This window comes from Pyrus communis, chromosome 6 (genome assembly GCF_963583255.1).
Source record: "Pyrus communis chromosome 6, drPyrComm1.1, whole genome shotgun sequence".
Lineage (NCBI taxonomy): Eukaryota > Viridiplantae > Streptophyta > Magnoliopsida > Rosales > Rosaceae > Pyrus > Pyrus communis.
In genome coordinates, this window is record NC_084808.1 from 24,329,074 (window position 1) to 24,347,188 (window position 18,115).

The window sequence follows — 18,115 nt, forward strand, 5'->3', positions numbered from 1 at the left end:
GAAACTCTCTTAAAGTAAGATTTTTTGTGGATTCTCCGTCATCTTATTTTTTTTGTACAATGTTGTATAACTGTGAGAGAGTTACCAAACTCATCTTGTGTTATATGTTATAATGTTAGTACGGAAATTGTGTTAAATGTATTAGGTAATGTAAAGTTCATAAAGTGTCATACTTTTGAGAAAGCCTGTAGTATTTTTCTAAACATAATGATGTTGATTTGACACGAAAATTTCGCACCTCAACTTCATCAAAAGCATAAACAAGTAGGGATTGTTTGATCCTTAATCCTTCGTCGAAGTCTGGTCTTTCTTAAAGTATTTCTTTTTCTTCCAACAGCCTTCGACTGGAATAAAAAGAAATACAAACTTTTTGGTTTTGGGCTTGAGAAACCAAATACTAGCTGGACCATTATGGGCTACTGAAACAGGCTTCTTCAAATTGGGCCTCTTACAATGATTGGACCTCTGATACGGTACATCGTATCGATCCCTTTCACTACTTCGACAAGTCGCATCTCCATAGTCCGTATCCGACAATGTACGGTCCACATGGCGCCCCACAATTGGTCGCAAAGTTGTCAACGCTAAAAGCCCTTTTGGCCTCAAACAAAAAGCCAAACAGGGAGGAACTGAAAGCTCCTCCGCGTTTCGTATTTATGGTCGTGCCGTGTGCGGGTAGATATTCTGTCTCCGTTTTTTAAACGGCAGCAACGCAACTCGCAGACTTTGACAGTTGACTTGACTTTTCTCCAATTTGTAGCACAAGACATTAGCGACTAATTATTATACGTCATTAGAATACGGCTACCCAAGTAGAGGTATTTACCAATCCTTAAAAATCAGAAACCATGAATTATTAAAACCACCCCAACCCAAAGAGTCCATTTCTTTAAAAATCAAGAGTCGAGCTCCAACTATTGTACGTATATGACAATCCTACTTATATTTTCTTTATCGCATAATATATAAGTAATCTGTAATTGAAACTCGATTTTTAATGATTTCAAATATGCAAAATATAACTATTATTCCAATTACCGACAAAAGAGCAGGTTGATGTTACGACGGTATAGTGATATTATTCTCTACTTAGAAACGAGAGGCAAATATATTGATGTGCTCTATTGTCATTTTCGCTCGACAAAGCGGCTTTAACTAGGCGTGAAGGCAAAAAGTTAGTTCACCGAGGGCACAACAAGTAGTGATGCCAATTTTGTTTTCTTCCAGTTTTTACGGTGAGACATTTCGTTGAGTACTTGACTAACCCTTACCGTTACTTGCTTAGCTACATTGCTGCCCTTTAGTGCTCTTTTAATTTTTTTTTTTTTTCCTCATGTTCTTCTTCTTCTTCGTGAGCAGTCATAACGAACTCGAACACTCGGCTCATGATGGTCTTCAACGATTGAAGAAGCGGGTAGTTTTATCAAATTACTTAAAATTAAGCATATTTATTTTTCCAAATAAAAAGAATTGAGAGGGGGGGCACGTGCCCCTCCCCTGCCCCTTATCATATTCACCACCCGGTTTCTCTATGACTTACCGTGTCACCACCATATCTGTGACCATTGCTTACTCGTTTTCAACAACATTTTCCAGTTTCCAAATTCAGAAAACAACCACATCACCACAACATTTTCTTGAATTCCAAGCACCCCATTACACATATATCATTCAATCCAACCATTTTTCGACAACTTTGTACTTAATCAAACTCCAACATGTCCAATATTATCTTACTTCTGTTCCTTCCTCTGTTTTTGTTTCTAAATAGCGCTCGTTCTGACCCGAGAGCCACACAGGCAGCTATGATATGCACAAACGACACCGCTCAGAACCCAGAACGTCAAACCTTCGTCTCCAACTTCTTAGCAGCTATGGACGCCGTCACCCCACAGATTGCCACCCGAAGATACGCCAGCGTCGTCACCGGAACCGGAAACGTAACCGTTTTCGCCTTCGGTGAGTGCATGAAAGACCTCTCCAAAACGGACTGCGACCTCTGCTTCGCCCAGTGCAAAACCAAGATTTTAGGGTGCCTCCCGTTTCAGAAAGCAACTCGCGGGGGCCAGCTTTTCTTCGACGGCTGTTACCTCCGGTACGATGATTTCGATTTCTTCAACCAGAGCTTGAGTTCCCAAGACAGGACCGTTTGTGGGGACAGAGATTTTGGTCGGAATCGGTCAGTTTTTAAGAATAATGCTTTGAGGTTGGTGAGGAATTTGAGTTCGTTGGCGCCGAGGAATGATGGGTTTTCTGCTGGGTTTGTGGTGGGTGAAGGGAACCTTTCCGTTTACGGGTTGGCGCAGTGTTGGGAGTTCGTGAAGGGGCCTGGTTGCGAGGAGTGTTTGGCTGACGCCGTTAAGAGAATCGGATCTTGCACTCCGAAAGAAGAAGGGAGGGTTTTGAATGCTGGGTGTTATTTGAGGTATTCGACTCAGAAGTTTTATGATAACAATACAGTCACCGATGATGCAGGAGGAAATGGAGGTTAGTTATTTTTTTTATTCGAGCGATTTCTAATCTAATCTGAACTCTGGTTATGCGAGGCGGACTGCTCTAGTTTGCTTACTTGATCTTTTTACATTTTCTTGGTTACCGTCTAAGAATATTTGATAAAGTTTAAATTTTTGGTAGTTTGGATTCAAATTTCGGACCATCCGATTCGACTTTAGAGTTCAATGTGATGAATGGCGATGATTTGTTTGTTAAAGTAGGAAACTTGACATTGTTTGGACTTGTAAATTTTGGTTTTGTGTTGTTAACTTAATTCTGCAATCTGTTCCTGAGCGATAATGTTCATATGCAAATTGTTTGACAGGACGCCGTGGCTTGGCGATAATTTTGGCCGTAACATTTGCTGCATTTGCTGTTGTGCTTACCATTTCTGCAGTTGCTTTCTTTGCAAGGAAGAAAATACTGAGGAGGAGGAAAGGTACTGGGGTTTTGGTTTGAAACTCTGTTTAGATTCTTCTATCTTTAAGCATTTGATCAAATTTGTGTTCTTGTTTTAATTTCACAGCTGCTTCAGAGAAAAAGCAATTCGGAGCTCTGTTTGCCACTGTGAACAAGTCCCAACTCAATTTTTCATATGAAGTTCTCGAAAAGGCCACCAATTACTTTCATGATACCAACAAGCTTGGACAAGGAGGATCTGGCTCAGTGTATAAGGTAATTTCTCCATTCGTTCCGCTTAGGTATCAGATTTCATTGTATGGAATTAACTTGGGAATTTCCTTTATTTTACACACAGGGAGTTCTGCCGGATGGAAATGTTATTGCCATAAAGAGGCTCTTCTTCAACACAAGGCAATGGGTGGATCATTTCTTCAACGAAGTTAATTTGATCAGCGGAATTCATCATAAAAATCTTGTAAAGCTGTTGGGGTGCAGCATTACAGGGCCCGAGAGCCTTCTTGTTTATGAGTATGTCCCAAATCAAAGCCTTCATGATTATTTTATTGGTAATTTTCTCTTCTCCATCCTATTTTCAGTAAGACACTTTGGTTTTTTGCATCATCAGTCCATTTTCGATTTCTTACAGTTCATTCCTTTATGAATTCTCAGTGAAAAACAATGTGGAGCCACTGAGGTGGGATTTGAGGTATAAAATCATACTGGGAACAGCTGAGGGCTTGGCCTATCTTCACGAAGAATCGAAATTGAGGATCATTCATAGGGATATAAAACTGAGCAACATTCTGCTCGATGAGGAATTCAATGCAAAGATTGCTGATTTTGGACTTGCTAGAATGTTCCCTGAAGATAAAACTCACATAAGCACTGCCATTGCTGGCACACTGTAAGTTGCGCTCTGCCTGTTTTCGTTTTTATTTTCTGCTCCAAAGACTAGTTTATGGTTTCTAACATAGAAGAATACTAAATTTTCTTGCTTAGAGGTTATATGGCTCCGGAGTATGCTGTTCGTGGCAAGTTGACCGAGAAGGCAGATGTTTATAGTTTTGGAGTTGTTGTCATCGAAGTCATCTGTGGAAGGAGGAATAATTCTGTCTTTTCAAGTTCGACTTCTATCCTACAGATGGTAAACAAAATTGTTTCTCTTGCATATCTGCTAAATTTATATTTCGTGAACAAATTTTCACATCCACTTTCAGTAATCATAATTTAACCTTCTTTTATCTTATTTCATAAAGACTTGGGATCTTTATGGAACTTGTAGGTTACGTGAAGCTGTCGATCCACTCCTAGAAGGTAAGTTTGAAAATGAAGAAGCATCTCGGTTACTTCAAATAGGGTTACTTTGTGTGCAAGCTTCAGCAGAGCTGCGGCCGGCAATGTCATTAGTCGTGAAAATGCTTACCGAAAATGTTGAGATTCCTCAGCCAACACAACCCCCATTTCTCAATTCTGGTAGTGCAGAATTCAGCAGGAGAATTCCTTCAGGAAGTTTCAATTCTCTGCCCGTGGAGTCTAACACGCAATCTTCGAAGAATAGCATGACCCAAAGCTGGATTGAGCCGAGATGAACATTTTGTATTTGTCTTCATCCACAATGTAAATGCTGCGAGTTCAGATGATCTATGAGCTTAAGCAATCCCTACAGACTTGTGAATGTCAAATGATCCAGCCCGCAGCTCCTAGAGTCTAATTACAGTCAAATTTTGTGCAACTTCTATATGTTTTAACAACATGGGTAGGTAGGACTGAATGCCCTTTGTAAAATATATGTAGAGAATTATATTATTGATATGCAATCTTTTATCTTGAAACGGTACGATTGTTACATTTTCACGTTATCGGTTTTCTCATAATAAACTTTTCGAACTTTCTTTGTATTAGGCAGTTTTGATGTACTTCTCGAATAAAATCAAAATCAAAGTTACGAAAGTGGGACTCTATTTCTTTATTTTAATATAATATATATAATTGGTTGAATCAGCATTTTCAAATGTCGGTAAGAATTATACTGAAACACGCAACCATACTAAAGTCAAAGTTAATACAAAAAATAATCCGAGATTAACAGTTAATCAAGGAATAATGACAATGCCAGCAGCTCTTGGGGTGCACATGCAGATCAAACTGCAACTCCTACAATTTTCAAGAACCGCATTGAATCCATCGAATTTTACGGAATAAAATATCATATTATAATTTATCTGGAAAGCACAAAAACTAAATATAATTAGTCTGGCACTTTTTCTCTGCGAGACTGGTTCATAAATTAATTAGATATGTCTTCTGGGTTAATCTGGTGAGGGGTATACAAATATAATTAGTAATAGGGAAGTGTTATTGACACTCAAAAAATCTCATTCATGCATGCAGGTCATGAGTCAAATTTAATATTCTGTCAACTAACTAAGCAGAGACAAATATCACTAAACCAATACGAGTTTGTCATGCATATGAAAACCTAGCTGCTATATTACGAAGACAAAAAGAAAAAGCCTCAATTGTCAACTCTCACTTTATTTAACCATGAAAACTAATCCCAGATACATCACAAGAGATTATTATTAAATTGTCAACTCTAACTAAGCGGAGAAAAAGCCTCAAGTGATAATGCTGATTAAGATAAACATTCAAATTAAATGACAAATGGTCGGTTTGAAACACCAAGTTGCTATAACATATATATATATATATATTATTAGATAGTTACAATATAACAACAGCAATAACATTAATAATAGCAATACTTCCTCGGAATATTAATTTGTGTGCATCTGTTAATTATTTGGTACGGTGATTAAGACTAAATGCTATTGACTTATTATATATTGTAGTGGGTGGTTTGTTTTCACGTTGAATATGTCATCCGTGCCAAAGAGCTATATATGAGTAGAAAACAAGGCATCAATATGAACATTATCTTTCCAGAGCAACTTGTGCTGAGCTAACAGCCCTTGTTGAATTTTGCTGGGGACGAAAAAAATGAAAACTGTAACTGGCACTTTCACAGTTAGATGTTAAATTTATCACAAATATATATTATTTTCGTCATGCAAATGTGTTGACCCTAAAATTACAGAACCTACGTGGCGCGCTGGTCAAGTAACTAATGAGCTAACTACGTCATTCGGTTGATGCGGGGCGTGCCAACTCGTCGGCCGAGGAGTAAAATTTGTTGATATTGCGTTGAGCGCGTTGTTGACTTCTTGATCTTGTGACTGCGGCCGACAAAGGAACAAGTCTCGGCCTTTGGATTTTCAAGCCTGAAGACAAGGCTGCTAATTCTGCGAAGTTCACAAATCGTAGGCGCCGGATTCGGTCATAGTGATTATATTCGTGAGAGTATAAGCACGTCGAATTGACACCAGACTATATGGACACAAGTACTCAAAGGTGATGTATATCTTGATGGTAAATGTGGTTCGGCCGTTGGAATGCCGAACTCTGAAACTCACTTGTGAGTATCCAATCATAAAACCACTCGGCGTTCAATGTGCCGAATGTCGTAATTCGTAACACCTTACTTAGCCGAGAAGGCTAATAAGATGACCTCTGCCAATAAGGATTTGGAAACCCTTCTCGACCGAGACTTGGATAGGTAACTAGTCGGCCTCGACGTAGTGTTGTTTATCCAAACTGAAGATGTTTGCCGGTTGCCTCCACAATGTTATTTATCCAAACTGAAGGTGTGTTGGCGGAAAAAGAAAATAAAACAATTCTCAAGTTGTTTGAGAAGTTAGCGCAGGGCAATTGTGTGCTGAATTGGAGATGGTTTGAATTGCACACTCTGTTCTCTATTTATAGCAGCAAGAACAAATCATAATCATACTCAAACTAGGACTCCTTACCCTAATCCATCTTATCTCGGCCAATCCCACTTCTATTAGGATTTTGAATTCAACCTCTTATTAGGCCACATTCACTTACACTTACCGGTATCCTTATCTGGCCAAGAATTCTTATTGCATCAGGACTTAACCTCTTTATTCATCCGCTTCGCAATAAGGCCCACCTACTTCCTATTTATTTGGAATATTCTTTTCCCAAATAGGGCTTGGCCGACCTTAGTTAGGCGGCCCATGAATCGGTTGGTTTGTAGAAATCCTCGAGCAGAGCTTCTGCGCCGAGAACAATTCCATACTCAGCCGAGCCTAATAATTCTAGTTCTAAACAATATGAGTCAAATTTAATATTTTGTCAACCAACTAAGCGGATAGAAATATCACTAAATCAAAACGAGTTTGTAAGGACAACTAAGAAGCAACAACCAATAGCTATTAAACGACTTATTAGTAGATTAATAGATCACTTCGGAAAAATTGTGAAATATTTGATAGGATCGATTTCGGAAACGTAGATCACAAGAGATTTATTATTACGGTAAAACTGTAAAATGGAGACATTCATTTCTCACAACAGGCAAATGAACCAACCACTACCGGACATAGCTACCCCTCCTCCTACACACATACATGCATACATATTTGTGTGTGTGTGTATAGCCGTCGGCTTTTCGGTCCAACACCGCGTAGTTTCCACTTTCTCCTCCCTCAGTCTTCAGTCTTTTGATTTGAAAGTTTGAAGTTGAATAGCAAAGAGGAAACATTCCCAGTACAGCCCTAGATCACTCTTGACTTCTCATCTGAACATATTCCAAATTCTTCGAGTTGGCTTTTCTCTCTTTAGCTAGCTAATTCATTTCACAACAGCAGAAGCCAAAAGCCAAAAACCAGAAGCCAGAAGTCCTCGATTAAGCTTCTTACCTCACCTGCAGGAACTCATAGTTTCACTGATCCAATGCCAAAAGGTACGTGTACATATATATTTATAGGTCTCGTGTTTAAGGAAAAAATCGAATTATCATGCACTCAAAACTTTGCCTACAACTTCTTCATTATTTTCTTCTCTCATGGATTGATTTCTGAACCAAATCCTGGTAAGAATTCCTTGACAGTTTAGTTATATACGTATTTCTATCTGCAATTCATACCCTTTATTTAGGATATAACTCGAAAAAATTCAATTATAATCCGGTCTATTCCTGCTGGCTGCAGCTAATATGGACGTAGGGAAAAATCCTTTATTTTTGCATTTATTAGCTGTTCAGTCTAGGTGCCTCTATTGATGACTGCCGATGCTCTCATGTTTCTCAAGCAAGCTGCTCTGAACGCAATGATGATATGTCATTGATAACATGTTAATATCATTGCCGCTAAATAAAAAATGTATCGACATGTTATTAGTACTGATCACTAAATTTTCTACAATACCAGTACAGTATCGATAATAAGCTGGTGTTAAGCTAGCTGCCTACTAAATCAAACTTCCAATTCATCCCAAAAAAATGAAGAAATGCAACGTTTCAGTTCTTTCCCAACATTTGCTTCCGCTGAAGATCCTGCTGTTACTAGGAATGGCTGTCGGAGATCCAAGAACGAAGACGGTCCAAATAATGTGCGGCAACCAACGTGAGCACAACACAACCGTGTTTGTTCCGAATTTTGTCAGCACGATGGATAACATCAGTGAACAAATGCGAACTTCCGGCTTCGGAGTGGCAGTCACCGGTTCAGGCCCGGACACCAACTACGGCCTAGCTCAATGCTATGGAGACCTTCCTCTTCTAGACTGTGTGCTATGCTACAACGAGGCGTATACAGTGCTTCCCCAATGTTTTCCTTACAATGGGGGTCGGATTTTTCTCGACGGTTGCTTCATGAGGTCCGAAAACTATAGCTTTTACGAGGAGTTTAGAGGATCGGAAGACAGGGTTGAGTGTGGGAACACCACGAGGAAGAGTTCGGCGTTTGGAGAAGCGATAAGGCAGGTTGTGAAGCATGCGGTTGAGTCTGCGCCAAGCAACCGAGGATATGCAAGGGGTGAGGTGAGTGTGAGTGGGGCAGCAAACGAGTCAGCTTATGTGTTGGCCGATTGCTGGAGAACTTTGGATGAGAGCTCTTGGAGACAGTGTTTGGAAAATGCATCTGCATCAATGTTGGGATGCTTGCCTTGGTCCGAGGGGCGAGCGTTGTACACCGGGTGTTTCATGAGGTATTCAGACAAAGATTTTCTCAACAAGGAAATGGGAAATGGAAGCTCCAGAGGTACATGAAATTTCTACCCCTTTTATAGAACACAGGTTCCCTTTAATCACTTTAAGCGCGGGGAGGATAGGCTGCTTCGGTGGTTCGAGAGACAGCCTGTGTATAATTTTGCTCACCTAATCTTCGGAACTTTGTTGCAGGTACCACGATTGTCATAGTAGTTTCAGTTGTCAGCTCCTTAGTAGTTTTGGTAGTTGGAGTAGCCATTGGATTTTATATCTGGAAGCACAGATATATACAAAAGAAAAGAAGAGGTAAAAAGCTAGTAGAAATTCTGCAATGCTATCAGATTGTATTGCTTCAATGGTGAAAATAAAAGATCATCTGTGATGGAGAAAATGGTATATTAAATGTAAGAGATTACCGGACTGCTAAAGAATTTCGGGGTTTTGCAGGATCATATGATGCAGAGAAGTGGGCGAAAACCCTAAACGACAGTAGCTTAAACTTCAAGTACTCAACAATTGAAAAGGCCACGGGGTCTTTTGACATTGTCAACAAGCTTGGACAAGGAGGTTTCGGAACTGTTTATAAGGTAGTTTGTCTCCATGTCTTTTGTTTGTCTTAAATGTCTGATGCCTCTGTACTCAGAAACTAACCGGGTTTTCTCCTTGCAGGGAGTTCTGGCTGATGGGAGGGAGATTGCAGTGAAGAGGCTTTTCTTCAACACCAGACACAGAGCAGCAGATTTCTATAATGAAATCAACATTATAAGCAGAGTGGAACACAAAAACTTGGTCAGGTTGTTGGGCTGCAGTTGCTCGGGACCTGAAAGCCTTCTCGTCTATGAACACCTACCAAACAGGAGTCTAGACCGCTTCATCTTCGGTAATTACGTAGACTTATGCTAATTTACACAAATCTTAACTAGGTGGTATGTGCTTGTTTCTGCATTTCCCTCAATGTTTTCAACAAATTTCGACAGATTAAGAAAGAGCTAAAACACTTAACTGGGAGAGGAGAAATGAGATCATTGTCGGAACAGCAGAAGGTTTAGCCTACCTTCACGACAACTCGAAAACAAGGATCATTCACAGAGACATAAAAGCGAGCAATATACTTTTGGATTCAAGGCTTCGTGCTAAAATTGCAGATTTTGGTTTGGCCAGGTCTTTTGAGGAAGATAAGAGTCACATCAGCACAGCAATTGCAGGAACATTGTATGCCTATTTATAGTAAATTCATTTCAGGTTATTTTAGCGAAGATAACTGAATAAGACTCCAAAACCGTTGAGCTTACCGTTGTTTCTAACCTACCTCAGGGGATACATGGCTCCAGAATACCTAGCTCATGGCCAGTTGACAGAAAAGGCAGATGTCTACAGCTTCGGAGTGCTTATATTGGAGATCATCACCGGAAGGCAGAACAGGAGCAAATCTGCAGAGTACTCAGACGGCACAGTTACAATTGTAAATTTCCGAATAAATTCTTCCTTTTCTTCCCATTCAAAAGACAATTTAATCTTCGAATTTGCAGTATACAGTAGATCCCCATTCTTACTTCGTTGTTCCTGTGTTTTTTGTCCAAACAGACCTGGAAGCACTTTCAAGCAGGGACCGTAGACGAACTGTACGACCCAAATTTAATGTTGCAGAATTGCCATGACAATGTTAAGGATGAGATATTCAGAGTGGTTCAGATAGGACTTCTATGCACCCAAGAGAGTTCCTCTTTACGACCAACAATGTCAAAGGCGCTGCAGATGCTAACAAAGAAGGAGCTGCACCTTCCTGCGCCCACCAATCCACCTTTTATAGATGAAAAGACCATGGAACTCAATGACAACGGTGACGACCAATGTTACCCTCTAAATGCAGGTGGTGTTTCTTCAGCTGCGAGTGTTTCACATAGTTCTTTCAATCCAAGGTGATCACAACATGGTGAAAAGTGAAAAAGAAACATTTCACAACTTTCCAGTGCTTGCAAGCACTAAGTTCTCCGATGAAGGAGCCGAGGAATCTCAGGCTGCTACTTGGCCCTGCTCAGCTCAGTCAGAGAATACATCTAACGACAAGGTCAAGTTTGAGTAACTGAGACGAAGTACAAATGGCATTCGATGATTTGTAGATATAGTGAGGATGGTTGAGCCAGACTTCAAAAGAAAGCAAATATTATTTCTCAGTTTTCAGAGCCATGCTCTTAAAGATTGATATTCACAACTATGAAAAGAAATGTATGAGGCACAACATCTTTCTTATTTCCCGAAGGCACATACTTTGTGTTCAACGTGAACCAACCTATCGTGTGGCTACTAAGTTCCCCATGAGGCTTCCCCCAATCTCATAATATGTGGCGTTGGGAAAACCTACATCTAAAGCCAGCTTCTCCAACTCGTCCCCTGTGTTCACAGAAAGATTTTAATCAACAAACTAGTACCCTACTATCCGCTTAACCACTCCACTTAACCGCTTATTAAGGCTATGCCTAAAGGCCTCCAAACAGAACAATTCCCAGGAGTACCTGAAATTTGAAGATACAACGTATAAACACAGTAGTACAAAGAGAGGTTAAAGAGATAAGAACATCGTGTGGTGCATATGCCATAAAAATAAAGAGTTCAAAGCAAGGAAAATGCACTTGTCAGAAATTCCCAGATTGAACTCTTTAAATACTTGTAATCCTCCTCAAGTCCAAAATCAGAAGCCACCGGGACAACAACATTGTCCATCATCAATTCCTAGCAAAGGTTGAATCATGAAGCATTCAGCACTTGTTTGCGAAATAAAAACAGAACGGGAAAATTGGTGTATGCGTTAGAAGGCAAAGGTTTATTGTATCTGGTTGAGTACCTGAACTGATGAAACAATTGCATTGGTGCTTTTATTGCAATCAGGGATCGATACCCTCGAGCCTGTAATGCCAAGCAAAAATGAGAAAAAAGTGACATACCTAGAACTACAGCATCATCCATCGAAGGAGAGAGAATGGAACCTGCTTTCAAAACTCTAACATTTCCTCCATGACCTTATATTTGTCTACTACATTTCTTAGCCCATAACCCATAGTGATGGCATCAAAGTGAACGTCAGAAAATGGCAAATCAGTTGCATCACCTTCAACCCACCAAACAAGATGCAATGCATAACATGATCATTATTCGCATTCAAGAAATGCTGATCACATAAAACTAAACATTTCCAAAGCTCACTCAATGTTCAAGTAGGCAGCCTTTCGACTTCAACTTTTCCCGCAACGAAGCAACTGACAACTGCTCTTTCGAGAAATCGAGACCAATCACCTGCCAATGTAGCCAAATTATACAATCCCAATCACAAACATCAGCTCATATTCAAATTAAATTACCAATCCTTTAGCAAGTTAAAACAAAGAACAAACCTTGCCATTAGACCCAACTTTCTCAGACGAGAAACGCTAAATCCCCACTTCCACAGCACAAATCCAACACACTCTCTCCCATTTTTGCTCTGCAACCCAAAATTGAAAAACTTGAAATTTAGAGACTCAAATATACATACATACATACATACATACATACATACATATGTGTGTGTATATATATATATATATATATATAGGGGACAGATCCGTGACATCATGTTTTTAACACAATTTTTGACACAAGTATCTAGCCATTGAATTAGTCCACTTTTAATGGTTGAGATGATAGGTTGACAATATGGCAAAGGGGTGTGATATCCACACATCCCATTTTACTTCTCACACACTTTTTTAATTTTCGGCCATCGGATTGGATGAATTGAAGAAGATCAAAGGACATAAATTATCAAGAGGTGTGTGAGAAGTAAAATGGGGTGTGTGGATAGCACAACCCTATGGCAAATAATTTTATTTCTATTTTCCGAAAAATACATATTAAATATAAATAAAACTTTACAAATATAATTTTCCTTCTCTCTCATCTATCTTAATAGACTTACACCGAATTGGCATAGTCTAGTAACCATCTTTGAATTCTCGCTATCATCTAATCCTATTTTTGGGGAAAGTATTTTAATCAAATCTCCCTCTCTCATTTATTTCTAATAATCGGTGAAGAACAACAACAAAAACCCTAATTACGTTTCTCCTTCTACCTATGCAAATCTAATAAGCTTTTCTTTTTCATCATCACTCAATTCATTTCTAATCTATTCTCGTTCAAAATGGCAAAGAGCGTGGCAGATTTTGTATCAAACTCTCCCTCCATCCTTTAGTATGTGAGATATTATCCTTCTTTCTACCCCAATATCTCACAGAAAATTCTTATTTTGCATTTTGATTAAAAAAAATCAAATTTCTCTCTCATGAAGCTTGACGGAAATCAAATTTGTGAAGTCTCAATAATGTTAATAAAACACAACTAATTTCAAAACATTGTTGGCATAAACTTTAACAAAATACACCCAATTTTCCAAACTATGAAAACTGCAACAAAATAGCACAATTAAGTGACTAATCTATCCTACAAAATTTAAAAACCATCACTCTCCACATATTCGCCCAAGTCTTCTTGTTCCTCATTCCCTGATAGATTACAAAATAACAAAATAAAAATATATACATAAACAGGTAACTGAATATTGGAAAATATCAATAAAAAAAGTTAATTCGACTTACATTCATTAGTTGATTCGATCTTTCTTCTTTTCTGATTCGATGGGCAATTTCTTGTGTCATGTCGTACTAACTTATTGCATGAATGACATTTTCTTTTGTTGAGCCAACTCAATACCACTTTTCATCCTTTTCGAACTGCTAATATTGTCCTTCTGTTTACCCCGTTTGTGAGATATTGGGGTCCAAAAGTAGTAGTAGAGAGTCACCTTTTGTTGAGGAAGCAACATTTGCATCTTAACAAGAATTTTCCGCCAACCTTCTTTTCAAACTACTAATATTATCCTTCTTTCTACCCTTAGTTTGTGAGATATATGGGTCCAACAGTACCGGTACAGAAGAATCAATATTAGTACATGTGTCACCTTTTGTTGAAGAAGTAATGGTTGCATCTTGACAAGAATATTCCGACAGCTTTTTGGATAGTTCATCTATATCTTCCATGAAAATTGTGTATGCCTCATTTGAAGAAGTTGCAGTACAAGCCAACTTAGTTGCTTGATGACACATATGGCTAAGTCTCAAAGCTTTTGATTCTTCTTTACCATCATCCGTCACCAAACTTTTAAAATCCATTATCCTAAATTTGTTTGCTTCTTGCTTCCACCTTGGCAAAATCAAAATGTTCAGGTATTGTATCTACATCCATGCGGACAAATACTTTCAACAAGTGTCTGCAAAGTATTCCAACAAACTCAAAATTTTGGCATTCACATGTACCTTCGTGCATTTGCACATTTAGCTTCACCACAAACTCTTCTTGCTCTCTGAGTTTTGATTTCACACTAGTAGAAAAACATGTTTGCGCGACCGAATTTTGCGCGACGGATCAACTTTCGTCGCGCAAACCCTAGCGTCTCAGACTTTGCGCGACGATTAACGCGCGACGAAGGTTGTGTAGCGCAAACCCTTAGGCAACGATTTTTTACTTTGCGCGACGAAAGTACCTACGTCGCGCAAAGTGTTTTTTTTACTAGTGTCACTACGTATGTGTGACATTCGTTGTCACGTGGCATTTCTTCAACTTTGTACCGATTGACTTTATTCCATTCATCCTTGAATTTATTGAATACATTTCTAGTATACAAACTTGCTGCATGCTGCAAAAGAAATTCTCCTTCATTGACAATGCGATACTTGTGTTTTGATTCAAAATCTTCATCACCTTCTCTTTCCATAATCTTCTTCAGTGCTTGTTCATATTTGACGACAAACTCTCTAAGATTTGTTGTTGGTGTGACAAATCCATCAAAAAAGGAATTAATACCCTCACTATGTCCAGTAGTATTCTTTCCTGCAAAAAAATATTCTAAGATTATAAACAGGAACCCAAGAAGAACGCATCTCATATAAACTTTTTAGCCACTCATCATTCTCCAACCCATATTCTTTCATCAAGGCCTTCCACTTTACTTCAAAGTCATCAATCTTATATGTCTTTCGAGTACAGTTTTTCATCTCAATCTTGAACTTGGACTTCTTGAAGTACACATGTGATAATTTTTCAACAAACTTCTTCTTGATATGCCATAGGCATAATTGATGATGAGTGTTTGGAAAAACCTTGGCAATTGCTCCTTTCATTGCCGAGTCTTGGTCAGTAATAATTGTAATCGGATGACGTTCTCCCATTGCTTCAAGCCATGTCTCAAACAACCATAAAAAGGTAACTTCTGTCTCATCTTGTAAAAGCGCAAACTGTATTGACTGCCAGTGGTGGTTTACTCCAGTGAATGGTGCGAAAGGCATATTATAAACAACCATAAAAAGGTAACTTCTGTCTCATCTTGTAAAAGTGCACACCCAAACTGTATTGACTGCCAGTGGTGGTTTACTCCAGTGAATGGTGTGAAAGGCATATCATACTTGTTTGTCATGTAGGTTGTATCGAATGTAACAACATCACCAAATAGTGATAAGCCATGCGGGACCAAGCATCCATCCAAAAGAAATTAGTTGCTCTTCCGTTTTCATCACATTGGATTGCATAAAAAAATGAGGATTTTCAGCTTGCTTTTTCCTGAAATAAGTAAGCACTAACTGAGCATCACCTCCATCTAGTTGTCTATGTCGGACATTTCTTAAGTGGTTATAGCAATCTCTTTTGTTAAAGCGAATGTGTGCCACCAAAAATTGAAGAAACTTTTGCAATTGGCAAATTTTCTTCATGAAATGTTTCAGTGAGAACTCTAGCAGCTTTGGACATAACTTTGTTTGACTTCATTTTCATTCTTCTTTCTAGTGTAACTGGTTTGTGGTTGTGAACATCTTTGAACATTGAAATTTTCCATTTGTTTGACCATCTATCATGTACGATTCGCATACTTGCTTTACACCCACATTTCACTGTAGAACAATTCTTATTCATTTTCTTCATATTCTCAACTATCTTCATTCTCTTCTAAAGTCTCATGTACTGTATTTCTCGAGACATGTTTCCCTTGATGTGCACAAACAAATTGTCTACTTGTTATATCGTCTGAATGGCTTCTTGTCATGGATGAAGATCAAGTTCGAATCCAAAATCCCTCTTGTCGGCCATAATCTTGATAATAGTTTCTAGCCTCTTCCATTGTGTCAAAAAGCATCCTTACATATGGAGTTTTGAAGTCTTTTGAATTCTCATTTGGAATACATGTTTCATCATTCTCGACTTGAACTGTGTCTTGTACCTATTAACGTATATAAATCATGCACAATGATCCAAGTTAAAAAATACATGATATATATATGCTTAATGAACTACGAACATAAACGCTGATTAGAAAAAGCAACTATAAACTTTTATTAAAATAAATACTAAAGGATATTAAATTGAGTACATACTGGAGACATGGAGGGAGAGTTTGATGCAAAATCTGCCATGCTCTCTGTCATTTTGAACGAGAATAGATTAGAAATGAATTGAGTGATGATGAAAAAGAAAAACTTATTAGGTTTGCATAGGAAGAAGGAGAAACGTAATTAGGGTTTTTGTTCTTGTTTTCATCGATTATTAGAAATAAATGAGAGAGGGAGATTTGATTAAAATACTTTCCCCAAAATAGGATTAGATGACAGTGAGAATTCAAAGATGGTTATTAAACTATGCCAATTCGGTGAAAGTATATTAAGATAGATGAGAGAGAAAGAAAATTATAATTGTAAAGTTTTATTTATATTTAATATGTATTTTTCGGAAAATAAAATTAATTGTCATATTGTCAACCTATCATCTTAACCATTAAAAGTGGCCTAATCTAACGGCTAGATACTTGTGTAAAAAATTGTGTAAAAAACATGGTGCCACGGATCTATCCCTATATACCTCTATATATATATATATATATATATATATTCCACCTCCTGATCAAAAAACATATATATATTCCACCAAAAAATAGAGCAAAAAAATAGTCAATTTCAAGTTTTACCCGTTCAACGAAACTGCCATTCTTTTCTATATTCGATGTTGACCCAAGCTTTATAAATCATTTAACCAAAAATTATTTAGAAAAATAGAAGATAAATATTTAGGCAGATTAATTATTAACAAAGAAAGAAAAAGTGACATTACAATTTAAAATAAAAAAAAGGAAAGGAATCGAACGTTATCGTAGATAGGGGCAATGTGGTTGAAGAGCGTCTGGCGTTCGGTGGTGGACCGGACCGAACTGCATTTGAACTGGGAAATGGGTAGGCGCAGACTGGCTGAGAATGGAAGATGTAACTAAAGCGAAGCCATGTCAGTTAGTGTCAGTTACTGAAACAACAGCGGGGAGATGCTTATTTTAAGATTAGTGATCGGATAAAAGGGTCAAATTCATGAGAGTTAGAATCCGGTAAATTATGAATCGCCGGTTCTAAAGTAAGCCCAATGTTGGTAAGCAATATCGGTCTGAGCCCAATAGTGATGCATAGACTCACTTCATCGAGAAGGCTGATGAGATGACCTCTACCAACAAAGACTCGAGAATCTTTGTCGACTGAGACTTGGATAATAACTAGTCGGTCTCGAAGCAATGATGTTTATCCAAACTGAAAGTGCTCAATGTGCCGAGCTTAGTAACATGTAACACCTCACTTTGCCAAGAAGGCTAATGAGATGGCCTCTACCAATAAGGACTCGAGAATCCTTGTCGACTGAGACTTGGATAATAACCAGTCGGTCTTGAAGTAGTGAACTAAGGGTGCTCCTTAGTCGACTGATTTTACGGCTCCAGTGCTGTTTATCCAAACTGAAGATGTCATCGGTTGCCTTCACAGTGCTATTTATCCAAATTGAAGATGTGTTGGCAAGAAAAAAGGGGATGAGGAAAAAAAAAAAATCTCAGGATTGTTGAGAAGCTTTGCACATGGCAATTTTTGTGTTGATTTGAAGGGGCCTTGAATGATGCATTCTCTTCTTTATTTATAGCAGTGAACTAGAAATGTACGTAAATTAGAACTCCTTAACCCTCTTCATAGCCAAACTAGAAATGTACTCGGATTAGAACTCCTCAACCCAATCTGAGAAGGTTTCAGCCAATCCTAACCCCTATTA

The 18,115-nt window shown here is 38.4% G+C and overlaps 3 protein-coding genes and 1 pseudogene across 3 annotated transcripts; 3 read left to right on the top strand and 1 right to left on the bottom strand.

Annotated features, from left to right (window-relative positions):
- Positions 1-1,541: 1,541 nt before the first annotated feature.
- LOC137737989 (cysteine-rich receptor-like protein kinase 3) lies at positions 1,542-4,727 on the top strand. The gene is made up of 7 exons (XM_068477581.1): positions 1,542-2,487; positions 2,819-2,932; positions 3,020-3,168; positions 3,251-3,461; positions 3,565-3,799; positions 3,895-4,039; positions 4,152-4,727. The coding sequence occupies exons 1-7, from the start codon at positions 1,719-1,721 to the stop codon at positions 4,482-4,484; spliced, it is 1,956 nt and encodes a 651-aa protein (XP_068333682.1). The 5' UTR covers positions 1,542-1,718; the 3' UTR covers positions 4,485-4,727.
- A 2,696-nt stretch (positions 4,728-7,423) lies between these two features.
- LOC137737702 (cysteine-rich receptor-like protein kinase 2) lies at positions 7,424-11,182 on the top strand. Its single transcript, XM_068477247.1, has 8 exons — positions 7,424-7,720; positions 8,187-9,017; positions 9,158-9,271; positions 9,413-9,552; positions 9,635-9,845; positions 9,943-10,177; positions 10,280-10,427; positions 10,550-11,182. Exons 2-6 carry the CDS (start codon positions 8,258-8,260, stop codon positions 9,945-9,947), a joined length of 1,230 nt encoding a protein of 409 aa, XP_068333348.1. The 5' UTR covers positions 7,424-7,720; positions 8,187-8,257; the 3' UTR covers positions 9,948-10,177; positions 10,280-10,427; positions 10,550-11,182.
- On the top strand, positions 10,287-10,888 carry LOC137736283 (cysteine-rich receptor-like protein kinase 2). Its single transcript, XM_068475579.1, has 2 exons — positions 10,287-10,427; positions 10,550-10,888. Exons 1-2 carry the CDS (start codon positions 10,287-10,289, stop codon positions 10,886-10,888), a joined length of 480 nt encoding a protein of 159 aa, XP_068331680.1.
- A 39-nt stretch (positions 11,183-11,221) lies between the features above and the next one.
- LOC137737703 (2-phytyl-1,4-beta-naphthoquinone methyltransferase, chloroplastic-like) lies at positions 11,222-17,317 on the bottom strand (annotated as a pseudogene).
- Between the last annotated feature and the right edge of the window lie 798 nt (positions 17,318-18,115).

Coding starts and splice junctions, on each gene's coding strand:
- LOC137737989 (XM_068477581.1), top strand. CDS start 1,719: ATGTCCAATATTATCTTACTTCTGTTCCTTCCTCTGTTTTTGTTTCTA. Junction 2,488..2,818: donor TGATGCAGGAGGAAATGGAG/GTTAGTTATTTT, acceptor ATTGTTTGACAG/GACGCCGTGGCTTGGCGATA. Junction 4,040..4,151: donor CGACTTCTATCCTACAGATG/GTAAACAAAATT, acceptor TATTTCATAAAG/ACTTGGGATCTTTATGGAAC.
- LOC137737702 (XM_068477247.1), top strand. CDS start 8,258: ATGAAGAAATGCAACGTTTCAGTTCTTTCCCAACATTTGCTTCCGCTG. Junction 9,018..9,157: donor GGGAAATGGAAGCTCCAGAG/GTACATGAAATT, acceptor ACTTTGTTGCAG/GTACCACGATTGTCATAGTA. Junction 9,553..9,634: donor GTTTCGGAACTGTTTATAAG/GTAGTTTGTCTC, acceptor TTCTCCTTGCAG/GGAGTTCTGGCTGATGGGAG.
- LOC137736283 (XM_068475579.1), top strand. CDS start 10,287: ATGGCTCCAGAATACCTAGCTCATGGCCAGTTGACAGAAAAGGCAGAT. Junction 10,428..10,549: donor CAGACGGCACAGTTACAATT/GTAAATTTCCGA, acceptor TTGTCCAAACAG/ACCTGGAAGCACTTTCAAGC.